General features: G+C 34.8%; 1 protein-coding gene across 1 annotated transcript in view; it reads left to right on the top strand.

Annotated features, from left to right (window-relative positions):
• LOC119703448 (prolyl endopeptidase FAP-like) overlaps positions 1-20,285 on the top strand; it is a 39,896-nt gene that overhangs the window by 2,243 nt on the left and 17,368 nt on the right. Inside the window, exons 4-18 of the mRNA XM_038143364.1 lie at positions 4,287-4,382; positions 6,247-6,341; positions 6,448-6,522; positions 6,712-6,764; positions 7,723-7,795; positions 8,395-8,515; positions 9,013-9,167; positions 10,215-10,318; positions 10,654-10,789; positions 13,633-13,677; positions 15,350-15,454; positions 15,540-15,610; positions 16,211-16,264; positions 16,595-16,719; positions 17,922-17,969. Of these exons, the coding sequence (XP_037999292.1) occupies positions 4,287-4,382; positions 6,247-6,341; positions 6,448-6,522; positions 6,712-6,764; positions 7,723-7,795; positions 8,395-8,515; positions 9,013-9,167; positions 10,215-10,318; positions 10,654-10,789; positions 13,633-13,677; positions 15,350-15,454; positions 15,540-15,610; positions 16,211-16,264; positions 16,595-16,719; positions 17,922-17,969 (1,356 nt within the window). The remainder of the gene's footprint in view (positions 1-4,286; positions 4,383-6,246; positions 6,342-6,447; positions 6,523-6,711; positions 6,765-7,722; positions 7,796-8,394; positions 8,516-9,012; positions 9,168-10,214; positions 10,319-10,653; positions 10,790-13,632; positions 13,678-15,349; positions 15,455-15,539; positions 15,611-16,210; positions 16,265-16,594; positions 16,720-17,921; positions 17,970-20,285) is intronic.

The following is a 20,285-nucleotide window of genomic DNA, read 5'->3' as shown; positions in this document are numbered from 1 at the left end:
TATTTCAGTGACTAATGTTTATCCTGGGTTGTTGAGAGAAGGGTTGAAGGTTTCTGAAGCAGTTAGGGATGATTTTGTTATGCAGCATTTTAATATGAGGATAGATGTATATCAGTTATATATATCTATAGATAGATGTAGATATGCGCATATATTATGCAGTGCTGGAAGAGATTGCGCCTCAGAATGACAGGTTTGACTTTTACTGTCAATAGTGGGGTGCCAGATTTTTTGTCTAGCTAAGCATGGTCAAATCTGAGCTTTCACTACAAGGTACTTGCATGGTATCAAGTCAGACTCACTCCCATCAGATCTGTGTTTTTTGACAGGGAAGGCAGAATATTTTTATGAGATTTAAATTTTAAAAATATTAGTGAGGGAACAAAGAGGTTGGAGACCAAGGATCACTTTGGCAGCCTGAAGAAGTTGATCAAGATGATGGAAGGTACTGTAGGGAAAAATGAATGTGTGGTTTTTGTTGTCAAATACAGCTCTCTGGCCTCTTCAGTACCTCAGCAATTATGGAAAATTCTTGTAGTGTCTCTTGGAATAGTGACTTGATAACTAGTCATACCAAACATCATATTTAGATCCAGTAGGATGATAAAGAAATTATCTTCACGGGATACTTTTGCAGGAGCATTTTAGACAACTGAAGAACACACAGTTACGTCCAACACGCAGTTATGTTGGATGTGTTGGATTACGCCTTCTTATTCTCAGCTGGAACTGCAAGTGCTGCAGTTACCTGTTCAAATGCCTTAACCTTTTTGATTTCTAAGTGGTCTACTGATCAGTTGTAAATAGAAGAAATATAAATTAATTTTGCAGTTACAAATTTTGCGAGCTGGAGACAGGCAGGAAATGGCTACACAGCTGGAATGTTGTTTGTACATTCCGGCTTTACCACTGCTCAATTGAAAGGATGTGGCAATCTAGAAGGACAATTAATTGCAGATGAGAAATGTATAGACACAGACCAAATAAATTTCTACTTAAGAAATCTGCAAAGAAAAATGGAAGGAGCATTTAGTTCTGGTTTTGTCTGCTAAGTTTTAGTCATTCCATGTTCTTCAGACTTCTCAAAATGTTGTAGGTGGTTTTGATTTACTCATGCAAGTGTATAAAAATGTAAAAAATTCTCAAAAGTTAATGGGAAAATAATTTTTTTAGAGGATATTAAGAGGGAAATATTTGCAAATGCAAGTATTAGACAGTTTCTGTGGGGCTCAGAAGAGCAAGGTGGGCAATATCAGTGTAGCGAATGGCATCCATGCCTAAGAAATCACTGACTGTTTTTTGACACATCTTTGAGTTAGGAACGTATGGTGGTATTTACCTGACAGCGATAACCCAGCTATGATACTGCAACTCCAAATGGTTCAGAAAGGAGCTTTTCACTTGTACACTGTGTACTAGTCCTCTTCTTCTGCAGCATAAAGAAAGAAAATACCTGTCTGCAGTTGAGAAGCAATAGCGGACCACAGGCAGAGTTACAATTGACTGTGTGTATTGCTTAGGCTTTGATTTAATCTCTTCTGCTATTTTTAATGAATGTCCAAAGTCATGTCTGTCAAAGTTTCTGTTCCCTGTGTACTCTTGGCCTAGGCCTGAGGCCCAAGCCCTGTTTCTCTGATTTCACAGGTGAGGTCGTAGAGCTTACTGCTCAGCCACAACATGGTGGGCAGCCAGTTTCTTCCTAAGAGGTCGTGTTCTCTGCAACACCTCAGCCAAATCCAAAAGTGGAAAAGCAGGTTCAGTTGATGTGAGTTGATGCTGACTGTGACCAAAGTTTTGGAGCGGGGTCAGGAGTATTGGAATTAATTTCTGGTGCTAAATTGAGTTTTGTGTTTCCTCATGTTGGAGGAGCTTGTGCTTCAGTTATTCAGCATCAGTCCACAGAGATGAGAATAGAAATTCTAGTCCAGAAGCAGACAATAACACCATGCTAACCAGTTTTCCTTTTTCACATCCTCTACTTGATGTTTAGCAGTGGATGCTACATAAAATACTTATAAAAATACATATATGTTAAATACATATGAAATACATATATATAAATATAAAAATAACCATATATAGAAACAACAATACCTTCTGATTATTATATATACTTACTCTAATTTGGCAAGACTAGACACAATTTAAAAGGATGCACATTAAAACATTTGGAATAAGCCATAAGCCAGGAGAGCTTTGAGATATAAATGATTGTGTTGGTTTACCCATATCAAGTCTTTGAAACTGAATAATTCTGGTAATACAAACAAAGCTGCTGCCTAAAAACAAGCATTCAAAATTGTAAATACTCAAGTGAGAAATAGTTGTTTTCAAATTTTTTGCAGTACAGTGGTAGAAGTTCAGATCTTAGTGGGCACATTTTGAAAATCAGCAGTCATAATAAATCCTCATGGAATATGATGTAAGGGTGAAATAGCTAACACAGGGAAGGTTTGAATTAGAGCTGTGAAAATTACACCAGTGATGAGAAGTTTGCGACATTGCTTGTCTCTTAAGATGAGAGAAGGAACCAGGTAATTTTACCAGATTAAGGTATCAAAAAGTACTGCAAATTTTAAGCTTTCTGCACAAACAACCTTGGAAATAGATCTTGATTTCTTTTGCTAATAAGCTTGTTCACTTAGAGAATTTCAACTGAGAGATAGTGATAAGTAATCATCATTCAACATTACTAGAAATGGATTCTTTGGAATTATCTTCTGAGCATTTTTTTAAGTCTGCCATCTTCTGTTTATCATTAGTGTATCAAAGATCTGTAATATGCAGTCATAGTATTAGCAAGAGGGATTAACTTTTTGTTGAACTTCTTGGGATATTTTCTGGATATATTGCTAGCTCAGAGTTTATAGGGACAGGTTTTTGCCTCTGGATTGGCATTCAGTTTTATTCCTTGTGACAGCTTTCTTCTGCATTAGTGCGGACAAGGCTTGTGTCAACAGTCAACCTGACATGTGTATTCTACAGTAAATAATAGTCACTTAGCAGAAGAAAATATGTGTTATCATTACAAAGTGCCATAGAAGGCAATATGAAGAAACATTTCCCAGGAAGTCAGTGTGATCTTAAGAGAGGGGGCAACTAATGAGCAAGTGATGGAGCATGATATGAAACCTGAGAGCAACGAGTCATCTTGATTATCTGACTGTCATCTGAGAGCACTGAAGAAACAAACAGGGAAAGTGGCAAAGATCTACTAAGCTGCAGTGTGACATTTTACTACCTCTGAAAACCCTGGCAGAAGTCCCTTTGATTTTAAAGGAGAAAGCATAGTGTCCAGAATGCCTGGACCTGAAAGCTGCCATTATTATGCCATTGAACTTTAAAAACTGGCCTTTATCAGAACAGTTCCTGTGACTTTTGAGAATTAAATATTTTGATTACTCTCGCTCTTGTGAATTGCATAGGTTCTACACAGGAACTGCATAGCATAATCCTCTTCTTATCCAGTTGATTGACCTTGAATTTTCTTTTAAAATCTGCCCTAGCTTAAGCTGTTTAGCTTTGGGAAAAAATATAGCCAGACAAGATCCAGAAAACCAGCCTCCACTTGCATTATTTTAATACAGTTATCTGACCTGCTTAGAAATCAAATATTTGAGTACCTGTCTTCTTTCAAGAATCATTTTCAATTTTCTTTTGCAGCATTAAATAAAAGTTCAAGTTTTGGTTCACTCATTCATTAATTTTCAGCATTATTTTTACCTGCATTCCTTCATCAATGTTTTTCATGTGACTACTAAGAAATATATGTGGATAGTGATTATCTTGCAAGCCATCCTCTAACAATGGTTAATGAGGCATGTACAAAATTTGGAAGTTAGGGTTTGCATCCTGTTGTTTGACCATTTGCTGAACGTGTGAAGGTCCTGATTGAAATAGTTGCCTCTACAAGTTCATTAAACCCATGCTTGAAAAAAAAAAATTAAAAACAACCTTTAATGACCAACCTTTAATTTGTATTTTGTGTGGAAAAAGCCTTTTTGGACTCACAAGTCTTCCGGTAAATGTGTCTGTGTGAATAAATGGTTGAAATAAATTAGTTTGTCTAGTTAATTTTGCATTCCCAAAGATGAGTCTTTCAGGACTTATCAGAAGGAACTTAGCAAAACAGTGAACTTTCCTTTCTGCTGTACCTATGATTTGCATTTCTCCAGGATTATAGTACCCTCACTGTTGCATGGCACTAAATGCAGAAAAAACAAAACACTGGACTAATAAATTTTTTCCTTCTTGTCATTAACAGAAAATTTTTGTCTTATGCTTAGTTGTCAACACAGATGATGGTCCTAGAGCTCTTACCTTGGAGGATTATTTGAATGGAAACTTCCAATATAAAACATTTTTTCCATACTGGGTGTCAGGTAAGTAAAACTTTTGCTCAAACATAGATAAGCCTTTCTAATATGTATTTCCAGACTGGTTTACACAGACTGAGAAATGTATTTTCCTTCCAGTTTTACTTTGAATGAATGCTAACTATGAAATTAAACAATGTGTTAGTCAAAACTTATGGTTGAAATTTACTGTTCTGTCAGTCATTCTAGAAAATCCAGGTATTTGATGTTTCAACAGACATGTCTGAGTCAAGTATAAACCATAATTTTACAGAGGCCTTCAGTGTTGTATTTCTTTTACTGTCATATTCATTGCAGCAAGTGAAAGAAATTTGTCAATGTGTCAGTCATCCCTTAAGCAATCTTCCTTTCATGCTTTTCACAGCACTTTTTCATTTACCACTTGTAATGATTGAGGTAGTCTGTCTTACAGGCTCTGTTCTTTGTTTTCAGTAGTACCTGGCTCTGCAATGAGCTGATCTAGTTTCATTTAAGGAAGTGCTGACACTGCTGAAATGCCTGAGTTCCAGGATATTGCATAGAAAATAAAGCTGACTTTCTAAGTTCCTTAAGGTGGAGACATGAAGTTAATTGCTGCTGATATAAATGTGTCTGTGTGTGGCTGAAGTGCTGCTCTTGTATCATTGAATTGCACGGCCCAGGGAGACTGCAGCCAGCCTGATTACATTCTAGCACACGTAGTACTCCCATCTCTGTGCTGCCTCAAGCACTGTTCTCTGCCAGTAGCAAGAAGCATAGTGCCCATTCACATGGAGTCTCACCAAGCTAGTTTTAGCCCACAGTTTTAAAACTGAAGTAAAGCCTTATGAGACATTGCTTGCAGTGGTTCAATTTCACAATGAGCAGTTTAAAGTATGTAGATATCACTTGTATGATTTAAAAATCAGGTCGCTGTTGTTAAAATTCTGTCTGAATGTCTGAAGAATTTAGGCAGCATATCACCTAAACCTAATATTCTTCTTCTATCTTTATAGCTTTCTCACTTAGACTTATCTTTCCTTTTAACAGTCACAAAACTCACGCAGAAGTCATGCCATAGATTCCATAGATAGTCATGCCTACAGCATTCCATATGTCTGCTTCTCTTCTGAAACAAGGAGTTAAAATTGTATATCTTTTCCTAAGGATGATTTTAAACACAAATACTGTTACAAAAATCACACAAGAGTGCTCAGAAGATCCAAGGGTGATCTAATTTCCTAAAAATGAACATCTTCACAATGTTTCAGGCTCCTATTTAACTTTTAGTCTTGTTTTCTAGCTACACCAAATATGTAATTCATTCTCTCTGTTTATAGAAGTGAAAATAATAATCTGAAACTTAAATTCTGATCTTTATTCTCCACCAAACTATAGCTCAGTTCTTGAGCAAAGGCAGGGTTAAATTCTATTTTTAATGAAGCCCACTCACCCTTATTTTGTAGGACTCGTGAGTAAGGGCAGAATCATGCAGTGTCACTTGTGTGGTTCTGCTTTTATCTGCCGAATATACAAATGAGAATGTTCTGGTGAAATGATAAGCAAAGGTATTTTTCTTGAAAACATTTACACTTTGATACTGACTTTCTAATGGGTCTGTCACTGGCATTCTTGATCAGACATGAGAATAAAATCTGGCATTTACTTGTAAAGTTAAGTAGTTGATCCTCTGTGCAGTGTATTATCTTGAGAATGTACTCAAGAACCCTAAAGACAGTTTCTTGATAACTCTGTACCTTAGCATCATTAGAAGAAAAACATTTTTTATGTAGATGCCAAAAGATATTTGCTTAAAACCTGTTCTTTGAAAGAGGTGTGAATTTGTTGATAAACAGATATGTTGTGTAGTATCTTCTGTGAATGTAACAAGCATTTTATCTTGTTTATGAAGATAATGAATATCTTCACCAGTCTGCAGAGGATGATATTATTCTTTACAATGTTGAAATTAATTATGCAACCACCATCCTGACAAACAGCACAATGGTATGTACCTTTTTCATTAATAAAAGGCAGAAAAGTGCTGTTGTAGTTCAAGTTACAGTTTAAAAGTGAGTGAGACTAGAATCTAATCTACTTCTTAATTTTTCAGAAACAAGTTAATGCTTCAAATTATGTGATGTCATCAGACCAATATTTCATAGCTCTGGAAAGCAATTACTCAAAGGTAATTATTTTAATATACCTCTTAATGTAATGTTGAATTTTACTTAGTATTTTGTAATTGTGTTTACCATAGATAAATGTTTCTTGGTACTTTCCTGAGAAAGGGATAGGCTGTGAAGAGGGAGCTGATTATTTGTAATTAGATTATCTTTTTCAAGGCTAATAATATTCTCTTGCTTCATTTATGCAGCTGTGGAGATACTCTTATACAGCATCATATCACATTTATGATCTTATAAATGGGTAAGGCCTGGTATTTCTTACAGAGAGCTGTGGTGAATTCACTGTACTGATGCGCTTGCAAGCATTCACTCCAAAACTGTAGTAATGTGACTACCAACTTGCTTTGCTTCTGCCTAAATCTGTCAGGTTACTTGTTTGCTTGAGAAAAAAAAATATTCTCTAGGAAAAATCATACATTCTTTTCATCTGGATTTATTTCTGTTTCATGCCCTAAAACTTTCACTACTCAACATTCTCTTTTGTCTCCATTCCCTTCTACTAATTCATTGTTTTTCTCATTGGTCTAATCTTCAGCTTCCCTAAAACTCTTGTAACAGCCTTCATTCCTCAAAAGTCTATAGCTCCTCCCATGGCATTTGGTGTCTTTCTCAAGATTGCCCAAACCAAATCCAAAGGAGGCCATCTGCCTCTGCAGTCACCTTTTTATGCTGAAAGCAGCAGCTTGACCAAATGTGCTTAGTTCTGAGCAACAGTGACTGCACTGAGCTGCATCATTCTTGGGCAACTGTTGGCTCAAGGTGACAGGAAGAAGTTGCTGCAAGCTGCTGTGAGTAGAGAGGTGCTGCATCTGAGTTGGGATCCTCAACAAGTGCTGGACATGCTGCTGTCACACCTGCCTCAGTGCATGCTGAGTTCACATTTCCCAACAACCTGCTGAGACTGTAACGCAGACTGCAGCTACAGCAAATGACTGTAGGTGCTTGTGCAGCATTTAGAAGCAGATAAGGTTGGCTCCTTAGGCTGTTGAATAGGTTTTCAAAGGAGTAAGTTTAAGCCTTTGCCAGCACTGGTGCACACCATCGTGTTAAGTGCATGTCTCTGCCTGCCTTAATTGTGCATTGCTCGAGAAACAATAAGCAGTTAGAAAATGACTTTGTGACTTTTTCATTAATGTACAGTATAATGATCCTTTTGCACTGTGCACGAAAAGCCATTTCAACTTCTTTTCTTTTTTTAGTGGTTTTGTAACAGAAAATCAGCTTCCACATAAAATTCAGTATATATCCTGGTCACCCATTGGACACAAATTGGTTAGTAAAGATAATTAACTCCTAGAATGAATTTACTTTGTATGGTTAAAAGATCTTTGGTTGTTCAGTTGTTGTATTTTTTTATATTAGGCCATATTTTTGACAAGCCTGTTTATTAATCTTGGTCATCAGAAAGAATGACAAAGAAAACAGTTTTAACTTGTTCAGATTTTACTGTCTGTGTCTCAAGACAAGAATAATCCATGTTCTCAGGTACATTATGTGTTTCAGTTTGCTCACCAGTCTTTTTCCAGAATTGCCCAACATAATTTTATATAAGATTAAATGCAGTTTCAAGGCCTGAAAACCAGTTGTTTTCCCTTTGATGCTGTGTAATACATGAATTAAAAATGGAGATTTACAGATGCAGTATTTAAAATCTGTTCTAGAATTTTTACTGAACATGGAATTTGGCCTGCAATGTATAATTTATTTGCTGAGGTACCAGCTCTTGCAGAATCTACAAGGGCTTTTCGTGTACCATTTCCCATTTTGTATTCATTAGGTCTTACTAGTGTAATGTAGGAGTATTGACTGCAGAAGATCTTGCTCTAATCCTGTTACTGCCTGTACTCTTAAAAAAACTTTCTTGTCTTTAGGTATATGTATATCAGAATAATATCTATTTGAAACAAAGTCCTAGAGAAGCATCAGTTAAAATAACTAGTGATGGAAAACAGAATGAAATATTTAATGGGATTCCTGACTGGGTCTATGAAGGTAAGTAAATCTTGAAGGGCAGCAACATGATAAATGCTTTGTTTAGATTGGTTCCGGTTTTCACAATCCATTTTAAAATGTCTGTGATGATACTCTTTTTTTTCGGCCCTAAGGATTACTTCTTTTCCATATTGTATTTACTGTACAATGTATGAATTTTGTATTCATAACACATAACCAAAATCCTGAGTCTTTGTTACTGAAACTGTATCAGAACTCTAAAATTGTCTTCCTTTTAAGGCAAAGGCAGAGGCTGGGAATTAAGATTTAAACTTTTAATTTCAGGGAAAATGTGGCACTTCAGTGCATCCAAAAAAAATAAAAATAAAACATGCACACAGGAAAATCCCAAGTGAATTAAGTGGGATCTGTGTGCATATTTTGAGATGTTTGATGTTATTTATTTAGTGTAATTGTCTTTATGTGTCTGGATTTGAGTAGAGTGCTAAAATAGATTGAAAGGTAGATTACAGTAATAAACATTTTTTTTTCTTCAGAGGAGATGCTAGCAACAAAATATGCCCTGTGGTGGTCTCCAAGTGGAAGATATTTAGCATATGTACAATTTAATGATTCTGACATACCAGTTATTGAATATTCATATTTTGGGGAGGACCAGTATCCTAGAAAAATAACTATCCCATACCCGAAGGTATGTCTTATCATTCTTTCTACTTCCTTTCTGTTGAGAAATGAGTTATGACAATGAGAAAATTAACTGTGCTTAATTCCTTAAGTATTACCATGGTTAAATCTACTGTGACTTAAATAAAAGAAAACAAGCTTGGTCTAAGTTCTGAAAAGCTGTAGGTACATGCAAAATTATATAATGTCAGTGAAATAAATGGAATTACTCATGTAGGCAAAAAGCATGTGCAAAAGTGCATTAATATTTTTCAATTCACTTTTCCTCTTCTGGTCTGTAAATAATGCAGTTGTTATTTTTCATTATAGTAAATAAATTATGAGACTAAGGGTTTTTATATATATATATATGTTTAAATAAAGGCCTTGCTTTGTTTGCACACTTCATGGTGCTTTTTGATCTCAAGGGGCTTTGGATTTTAATTGCTTTCAAGTGCCAGATCTAAGGCAAGAAGGTTTTGGGTTGGCATTTCTTCAGTGTGTATTAGAGAGCTCTCCTGACTCTTATCATGTTCATATGATTGCAAGGGATCATTTTAAGAATTTGCTCACCTGTCATCTGGGTGACACTTCTAAAGTAAAACTGGATGGTTTAGACCACACATGGAGAAGAATTAAAAAACTGATAATGGATGCAGTGAAGAAGCAACCATGAAATCAGTTTAAGCAACCATTTCCCAGTTGGGATGTCAAACAGCACTTGCAATTATATGAATAAACTGAAGTTTTGTGCTGAAGTCAGTGTACTGTGTGCTGCAGAGACCCCCACTGCAAACAGAACAATCGTTACCACCAAGCACATTTTCTGTAGAGAAAGGCACTAAACTCAAATGTTTAAAAGGTTTTCTTCCTTATATATATAAATATAAATGATAGAAAACTAAGCATGTACTATTGCTGCAGTGTCACTCTTAGATCTTACTATTTGCTCTATTATACTCAACTGAATTCGTATTTTGTAACCTGTCTACTTTCCTGCAAAAAGTGTTTTGATTTTCCTCAATCTAAAGTATTCAGAGCCTGGTTTTAATAACCTAAAACATTTTCTTTGAAGGCTGGAGCTAAAAATCCTACTGTTAAAGTGTTTATTGTAGACACTATTAACTCTGAAGCATTTGGTCCTAAGGAGGTGCCAGTTCCTGCAATCATAGCATCCAGGTAGTGTGCCCTCAAATATGTCTTTTCTTGATTAAAAAAAAGGTTTTGTCTATTTGTTTTAAGTGCTTGAACCTCTGAATTGTGTTTTATCTAACAGTGTACTGCCATATTAAACCCTTAGAAGGATTAGAAGCTAACTAGAAATACTGCATTTTTCTTTTGGTTGTCCATATGATACATTGTTACAGAGGATAAACACTGTACCCTAAAACACTGAAAGCTTTGCTGTTGTTTTTCACAGAGAAATGTGGGGAATGCAATTTGTAGCATTGCTTCTATACTCCTGTTGTTTAATAACCGCCATTTCTTCCTTTTCCATTTTTTTTATATTTTAGTGATCACTATTTTACTTGGCTTACTTGGGTAACAGATACTCGAATCTGTGTGCAGTGGCTGAAGAGAATACAGAATTTTTCAGTCTTAGCTATTTGTGACTTCAAAGAGCATTCAAATACTTGGGACTGTCCAGAGGTAATGAAGTTGGAAATATAAATCAAAATTACTGAAATTAGCATTTTTTAGTCCCTGCCATAATTATATTTTTCAGTGTTTTATCACAATAGTAGTGATACCTTTTTCAGTATTATAATTGCTGGAAGAGGGATGAAAAATACTAATTACGCCAGGAAATAAACCTGGAGAAACCATCACATTTTTAATTTGTGAAACTTAAATAACAACCAAAACAAAAACAACATCAACCCCCTAAAATGCTATTGAGAGGCTTTCAGTACTGTTGCTTATTTCCTTCTTATGTTAGCATCTTCAAAAGTGAAACCATATAGGATCTGTATTTTTTTTAAAGAAAATCTTAAAATCTTATTATGCTGTGTTGAAATTCCATACTAAGTCTGACTAATTCATGTCCTTTTAGATTAATGTTAGATTATTGGAAAGAACATACACGTTAATAGTAAGGCAGGTTTTCTGGAAGAAGAAATTCTTCTGTTTTATCAAGTCATACAGTTCTAAACAGTAGGCAAGTTTTCAGAAACGCAGTGAGATCTGAAAAGAAAATTTCAGGCTAATTGCAACAGTAACTACGTTTGGTTTCAATATGTCATTCTGTGATTTAGTCAGTTGGGAAAGAAGACTGTTGAACAGAGCAGAGCTTTGTAAAGCCTGAAAAGCATACACACAGATAAATTTATATAGATCCTGAAGGAAAAACAGCCCTGAATTTCAGTAACTCTAATACAGAGATCTCATTTGTTGTCTTTTAGTATTGGTGCTTTTGGCTTGTCTTGTTCATAGGGTTCATAGTACAGAACACCTATTAAAGCTAAAATTAGATGAAAACTGGAACTAATTGAAATAAAAGGCAAGAATATTTATTAAAGCATTCTGTATAACTGATAAATTATAAATTCAGAGTTTATTGACACAGCCTTTTCAAGCTGACAATAATTTTTACTCCTCTTTAACATGAAAACTATTTCAAATTTAAAGGGTATTTAAGGTCTTGTTACTTCAAAAACATTGTCATTGAAGTAGTATTCCACAGAGAAATACTGTAATTTAGTAGGAAAAAGCCGTGTTTCATGCAGCATTTGCTATATTTCCTAAATAATTGTTCCACTTTATAGGTGCATTAACACTGAATCTCTACCTTGCCTGCAAGTAAGCTATATTTAAATAATTCCATATTTTAATGGAAAGAAAAAACATATAAGGTTTCTAGGATTCTACCACAATCCAGTGAAGTACTTTTACACAAGCTTAACTTTTAGCACATAGCCAGTTTTATTTACTTCAGTAGATCTGTTTATGTGTTTAAAATTAAGCATGTGCTTAATTGCTTTGCTGGAACCAGACCAGACTAATTAACATCTTTCAGGACTTTGTTCATGATCCTTGTTTAATTGCATTTCTCCATGAAACCTTATTTATGGAGTCACTACTGACGTTTCTATAATTCTTTATTTAAACAGTGATACAATGCTTTTATCACATTAAAATTTGCACAAATGGCCAATCGAAGGAGTGTGAACAGATGGGACTGCTGCATTAGCTCTATTTGCCATCAAAAAGTATATCTCTGAACATTTCCTTTGGCAAAAATAGTTCTCTTGTTGAATTCAGATTGTATTGAGTCTCTAATGTACAATAAACTTGCTACATGTTATGTATCTGAAAATAATAACAGAATATAATCTACAAGATGTTCCCAAAGTATAGATTCATCAGAAATGTTCACATGTTCAACTCTTTCTCATGTGACTAGACCACAGAAACCGATATGAGCAGTGGAACTATTCATATGAGTAAATGTCTTTGTGAAATCGGGGGTCTTTGTGAAATTGGGACTACTCAAATAAGAGAATTTATGTGTATCCCTAATGTACTGTACCATCAAGATCTGAGTTTTAATGTAAAGCAAGGATAATGTTAGGATGCAGATATAAAACAATGCATCCCATTTTTATTATCTTTAAAAAAAATAAAATCAATCTTTTCAGTTAGTCGCTCAGCAGAGCCCTTGCAAAGCACTAGTCTTCTAAGGGACAAGGACTTGCAACTTTTCCTCAGGTCACTTTGTGGGGATTAAATCGGAAGGGAGAATGCATGATTTTAAATAGTGATGAGATTATGTTGAGTGTAAGAAATACAAATCATATTCCTTAAAAAGCGAATTTGTTAAATTTATTTCAAACTGTGAAGAAATACTGTATTGAATGAACAGCATAAAGAAAACTTTGCAAGATAAAAAAAGAAATACATTGATTGAATGCAGATTTTTAAATAAATCTAGAAACTTTACGAGCAAAACATAAGTACAAATGTAAAAGCACCTTTAGCTGCATCCTTGATGCTCAGTATAAGTCTGTTTCCAAATCAGCTTTAAGAACAAGGAGTTAAGATGTTCTAAATTTATATTCACAGTTTCAGAATACCTAGTCACCACATCACCACTGTTCTAAATCAACATCTCAGCTCTGAAATCAAAGAAAATACAAAGAAGCTGAAAATGTAAACCAAATTTTTAGTATTAATATTGCTGATATTATTTTACTTGAATTTTTGACAAAAATTAATGATATTAAGGAGTTTTCCATTCTTGTTTTTCAGTGAAAAAGTTGCATAATTGCTTTAAATTTTATTTAGGTCTGATGACAGTTGTTAAAAAATAGTCTAATTAATGTAATTACCTTAATACAGCAATATTATTTACTTAGACAACCTCCAACTCCCTGAACCTTCATAGCAAATATTCTAAAATTGTCTTTTACAGGCAGCTACTAATTTATTTGAAGATTTTGAATCTCCTTAAACTCAGTCTTCTTAAAGAATGTATGTTTGCTTTTGTTTTTCAGAATCAACAGCACATAGAGGAGAGTCAAACAGGATGGGCAGGCGGAGTAGGTTTTCTTGTTGTACTCTATTTTAATTCAGTTAAAAGCTACAGCTTCCTGCATCTTCCCATCAGTGTTTTGAAACACGAAGCACCCTTCTGAGACATACAGCACTACTGCTTAGACTTGTTGCACTGTAGGACTGAGACTTTTAATGCTGTGCTAGATGAAGTATCTGGCTATAAAAACCTATTTCTGTCCCCACCAACTGACTAGACAGGAAAGTTGGTCGAGACAGAAATTAATGAAGGGAGGAAAGTAATGAAAAGAGGTAGATTTACAGTGCAGTGTAACCCTTAGAAGCATTCTGGAGCCTAAGAATAGATGTAAAATTACTAGGGCAAAGGATAAAATGGTCTGTCACAGTATCTTAAGAATAAAACCATTCAATTCAGGACAGTTTTAGTGCCAGGTGCTGCACATCTTCAGCTAAGGGGGAACCTTCAAGGTAAGATATGCTCCTTAGAATGGCAGGTGATACTTCTCTGAGCTCCCTCTTAGCAAAAGATGTTTTCTCTGCCCAGTAACCCTAGATGACCATATACCTTTGGAAACTTGCAGTAAAAGCAAGCCTACAGGGAAAGTGTAAGAGCATGAGATCAGTATTTACAGTCATATAGACTGTATTCCAAAAGTGAATACGTAGTGTTGCTTATATTTTCAGGTAGGGGAAGTTAACAGAATCAAGTGTGGGAACTTCACACTGCCTGAATATCCTGCAGTGGACTTAACAATGGATTCAATTTTCAGTGCACTGTCCCTTAAGAGATGTTTTAATGTGAAGATCATCTATTTACAATAATTCGTTGTTTTGTTTTACTTGGTCCTTTTTTTTTTTGACACTTCACTTGAGGTTCTGATGACAGATTTTTATTAGAGCTAAAGAATTTGCATGCATGCATAAATCCCAGCTTTTGCCTTTATGGGCTTTCAAGTATTAGGAATCACAGATACAGGCTCCACGAGAATTTAACTTGTTGTCACAAGTCCTAGTGGAGCTTGAGTTAATATTATTTAAAAAGTACACTCACTCAGGAATGTTTGACTATGTTTGAAGTGCTTGCAGGTCATTCCTATATCTTCATATCTTCATGTTTTGAAAACAAAACTTAGAGTTGCAGTAATTCAAACTTGACTGGCAATTTTAGTAAAGACATGATTCTTTGAAAGGAAGTATAAGTTGAATGATCTTATCTGGAATAATTTGTTTTTTAAAATTAGTGGAATAATATGGGAAACTTCAGATATCCATTTCTTTGACGCTGTGCTTGCTCAGTGAAGCAGACAAACTGAGGCCCACAGAATACTCAGTGTGGCACAATTCATGAACAATAGCTTTATTCAGAAACTTACTTGTTAAAAATCATTTCTGCCTGTTTTTAAATAATTAAAGAAAGGTCATTGAGAATATACTAATTATTCCACTTACAAGTAGAGAGCTCACATTTGTGGTGTTCTTGAGGTATCTATATTATTGGTTTAAGAAATCTAAAATGACAGAAACTGTAAGATGTGATCATGGGGAGATTTGAGTATCACAGGTACAAACCTGTGCAAAGTAGTTTGTCCCATCTGAACTGATTAAATAGTCTAGTCACTTTTAGTATGTGTAGCACAATCTCCTAAACAGTTTTGACAGTCTTATGTCTCATCTACTGTTTTTCTTCCATTGTTTCAGTTCTTTGTTTCTGCACCATATTTTACATCAGACAGCAGTTCATACTACAAAATTTTTAGTGACAAAAATGGGTATAAGCATATTCATTACATCAATGGCTCTGTGGTAAGTCAAGCCAAGTGTTCTACATTGATCTACCGTCCTGAAATAATTCTACAATATTCAGTAACTTAAATGTCTCGCTACACAGGAGAATGCAATCCAAATTACAAGTGGAGAATGGGAGGCAATATACATTTTCAGAGTAACAAATGATGCAATGTAAGTGTCATGAAGTAAAAAGGTTGGGAGTGTTGTCAGTAAAAGCAACACTTAATCATTTGAACACCGTTTGTTAACTCCTCAGATTATAATTAGGTGTAATTTGTTTTTTTATCTGAATGCATCCACAATAAATTTGTATGCTAAGGTACTGCATAGGTTTGTAAACATGATTTACTTATGAAAGATTCTTTGCAAATTGCCCTCAATTTTCTAGTTATTTTTATTACCCATCTTAGAGAGTCTTATTTAAAAACACTTAATTTAATCATGTGGTCAACCCTCACACAATTTGCAGTTACTTGTCTTTTTATGATCTCTCATTCAGCTTACTGTATAGATAGAAGCAGCTTACATGATTGGAGAGATTAGCTCATGAGAATTAAGATAGAACTCCTATTTATATGGCTGATGTGTCACCTAATCATAGTCTGAGCAAAGATTTATTAAGATGAAAAGTATATAAGCTTAATTATTCTTCCATCGCATGCACAAATCTCAAAAAGTCTAAATTAACTTCCAAGACAGCTTTTCATCTTGATGCTCATTCATAGGTCATCCCTTTATGGATTATTTATTAACATATAAATGAATTTGCAGTTTTTATTCAAGCAATGAATTTGAAGGCTATCCAGGAAGAAGGAATATTTACAAGTAAGTGTTATCAACGTTATCTTAATGATAGTAGTTTAATAGAAGATGTCTCTGGATTTGTCAATAAAATAATTTCGTTTCAAGATGTTTAATATGTAATTTCACAAGCTATTTTAACTAAATCTTAATTTCAGATTCTATCTGACAATTGAGAGAAATGCCATCTAACATTTAAATATACTCTTGGGGGAAAATTGATAAAAAGACCAAGCATTTATTTTTAAATTAACTGTTCTGGAAGTACAGGGCCTGCATCCAAGAATATGAGATAGACACATATAAAGTTAATTTTAGCAAAATAATGATTGCTTTGTTTTATTTTTTTCTTAGAATCAGCATTGGAAGTAAACCTATGAGAAAACAATGCATTACTTGCAATTTAAGGAAAGAGAGATGTCAGTATTATACAGCAAGATTCAGTGAACGTTCAAAGTATTATGCCTTGATCTGTTATGGTATGTATGGCATGTGACCAAACATATAATCCGTTGTTCTTTAGAATTTATCAGCACTGTAGTTAATGCTGATTATCCCAAATGATTTTTGTTTGACTCACAGAAATTTCACAATAACCAGGAAAGATTTCCAGAAAGAGACTTCCCCTGTTCAAAAATTTTGTGATGTTTCAGTAAATATAGATATATTCAGGGTTTTTTTTTTTAACTTTTTCCAAAAAAGGCTTGGTATTTTGAGAATTTAAAATGAATTTGTGAATGTCCTTCAAGTCATAAAACAGATGTTAATCCAGCTCATGAAAGGCACATTTTTTCTTGCAGCAGGCAGAGCAGGATTTAGAAACATACACTGTTTTCCCTTCTATGTGATCAAAGTTAACTGTGAGAAACTACTTTACTGTGTTTCCCAATTGAAATTAAGACCTGTGTCAGCCATAAATGTTGGCTATTTAGCACCTGAGAACATTTTTAATAAATGATTTAAGAAAAATTCAGTTCAAGAAATGTGATCATTGAATCCTCTTGCAAGACACAAGTATTAAAGGAAGTCTTAGCTCATTTGTAATAAATTAGGTGACTTCAGTGATCTGCGGTTTCATCCACTGCTGTGCTCAAAAAACAGTGACATCACAATCTAAAAAAAAGAGGAAGAGGATCCAAGGTTTTCCTTTAGTATACTTCTTATAAAGTTTACTGTTCTTGTGATTCTGCACCGACTGATCAGCTGAAAAGTTCTAAGGAACTTCAGTTGAGGAGAGAACCAAATGTAGCAAATAACAACACCTTTCAATCATTCTTGCACAAAATAGTCAGTAAGGTCATCACCATGTGAAAGGCACTCACCTTCACAAATATGATGTGACATGTTCTCAGAAGAATGTTTCACATTGTTAGTTCTGCGTTCACCTTATGTAATCACATCTCAGGTATTAACTAGATGTCACTTCATCTCTAGGGAGGAAGCATTAGTAGATTTAAAGCTGGTTCTATTCTGTTTGCTGAGCAATGCCAAGTCTTTGTACACACAGTACCTTATGTATTGTAGCAGGAAGTAGTGACTTCTACAGCAGAGAAGATTCAGATTTTTGCATCAGCTTTGAGGTCTTTAACTCCTGTCAGTTATCAGTGTTAATGTAACACACACTGCATCACCAAATTCCAGCTTCAAACTGTAAACTGACTTTTTATCATTCTTACAACAGGTCCTGGGATTCCCATTTCTACTCTTTTTGAGAACCGTGGTGATAGAGGTACCGCAAGTATCCTGCCTATTTCTGAGCAATTGGTATACTCCTTTACCTCTAATCCAGATCAAGGTCTTCTAGTACAGTATTTAGGATTGTGATCAAGAAGACTTTCATCTTGTTTGGTATTAAAATAACTAATGTCTTTCTAGATTCGTTAATCAGTAAAATCCAAACGTGAATGAACACACTGATGCATTTATCTCAATTCCTGAGTCCAGCACTTTCATGGCATCCTGCTGTTTTTCCTGTTTTCACAGTATAGATAAAATGAACATGGGCAACTCTTTGTATACCAAATTTTGAGTCAAACTTTGTAGAAAACATTACTGTGATTTCCAGAATATTCCTTTTCACATTTGGATGAACACAAGACTTTCTTTTTCATGAGGCAACACTACCTTAAACAAAAGACAGTAGCGTACTATTTAGAGTTCACCGTTTGACCTGTCGTGCTGTACTAATTAGATACTGGATCAGTGACTTCCTCAGCCATCAGTAGAGATGTCAGAGAAGAGCAGAAGCTCTTTCAGAGTATCAGTTCAAATAACTGCTTCAGACTAGGTGTAATTATTGATACAAAGTGTGATCTTCAGCAAGAAACACTCAGAGCCCTTATTCTTTAAGTAGCCTGTCAGTGAAGACTGTTTGCAACCAAGCCAAGCAAGAACTTTGTAACTATGATAATACTAATTGTTCCGCAGTGAATCTTCTCTCTCTCTCCCTTGTTTTTTTCCCTAAAATTCTTCTCTGACTTTAGGCCTTCGGTTCCTGGAATGTTATGAAAACTAGCATGGTTCTGTATAAACTTCAGAGATTTAGCATTCCCTTCCTTCCCCAATAATCAGTGGAAATGAGCTGGTAGCTATAATGGTCCTTACAGTTCAGCCTACGTTGATAACCCACTGTTAACTGAGTGTTGTCGGACCAAAAGACACGAGGAAGACAAATGCTGCAATAGTGTTAAACTACCTTAATCTGTGGTGATTCATGTAGAAGTCAGTGAATTGCAACATTATTTAGACTCCAGTAGCAGTTGGTACATCTTATTTTAAAACCACTTTAAAGTTTTTGCAAATGGAAAAGAGAGGTTAACATGTCTCTTGCACTTACAGTATAGAAACACTGTGTTCTGGTATTTCTTTTGCAGAAGATTTAAATAGATTTAAAGGTTTAAATACAATGCATGCATGGTTTAGTTTTTGTTTCTTTTTTTATTCAATCCATTTTTATAAGTCTCTGTTTTTTCTGATTCAGTTACCTTTCATGTAAAGGGCCCCTACTATCTTCTCAAACTATGCATTGCTTGAAATACAACTAAGTGCCCACCTGTAGTTATGTGTTCCTTAACCTCTCTGCAGCAAAGAACAGTTTCCTGTAATGGATTTTCACCACTGGTTTCATCATGCCTCCCTCTTCTGTGCTGTTATTCTCAGGAATAAAAACAAATTCAGGCTTCTCTTTAAATTCTTCATTACCTTTTCAGAAATAATTTTCCTTCAGTTCCTCGCTTTCATAATCTCTTCTGTGGTGCAAAACTATTTTTAGTAAATCCATTTTCATTGCAGTTGGCAGCACTTTGAAACTATATCACCCATGAATTTTAGTAGGAGACAGTAGATACTGACATAGATCAGTTTGGAAGTTCCTTCCATGATGTCTGCAATTCAGTTGTGGTAATGGGAAAGTTTCAGGAGTTTGGAGGGTAAGACTGGAATAGGGTTCAGCTGAGTTTGCATGAGCATCCAAAAGCAGGACGATCTTTCAGCCATAAAAAAACCCACTTGAATCTGCAAAACTTGTCAAGAGTACTTTGAAAGAACGAATTCCAGTATTATATTTCTGGCATGTCCTAAGCACTACCTAGCTCAATATATGTTGAGAGAAGAATACTTCTTGTACGCTTTTGAACATTTCCAGAAACAAGGAGAAGGGAAAGGTAAAGGAAAAAAGAAAAATCTCCTGCAGTTTTAAAAGGTTCTTTCATTCTGAATGTGAAGCTAAAAGTCACAGATTTCCATTATGTTTCCAATATTCTTCATCCCTCACTACTCATAGGAAAACACATAAATAAACAAGAACCAGTAGATTAATAATATACAGTTCTACAATCTGTCCTGTAAGTTAATTAAATTTTAAACAGTAATTTTTAAATTATGTAACTGAATTTGGTCTAAAGCAAGTAAAAAAATAAATGTTAAACTTTAGATTTTTAAAAGAAATGAAAAAAGGTTTACTAAGTGAGCAGTAATAAGGACAGTGAGATGGTAAGTCTGTTGTCTTTGTGTAGGAATTCATTGTACAGTGGTTAAGTGAAGCTTT

The sequence above is a fragment of the Motacilla alba genome, chromosome 7 (genome assembly GCF_015832195.1).
Source record: "Motacilla alba alba isolate MOTALB_02 chromosome 7, Motacilla_alba_V1.0_pri, whole genome shotgun sequence".
Classification (NCBI taxonomy): domain Eukaryota; kingdom Metazoa; phylum Chordata; class Aves; order Passeriformes; family Motacillidae; genus Motacilla; species Motacilla alba.
Note: the sequence above shows the minus strand (reverse complement) of the source record. Positions and strands in the feature narration are given on the sequence as shown.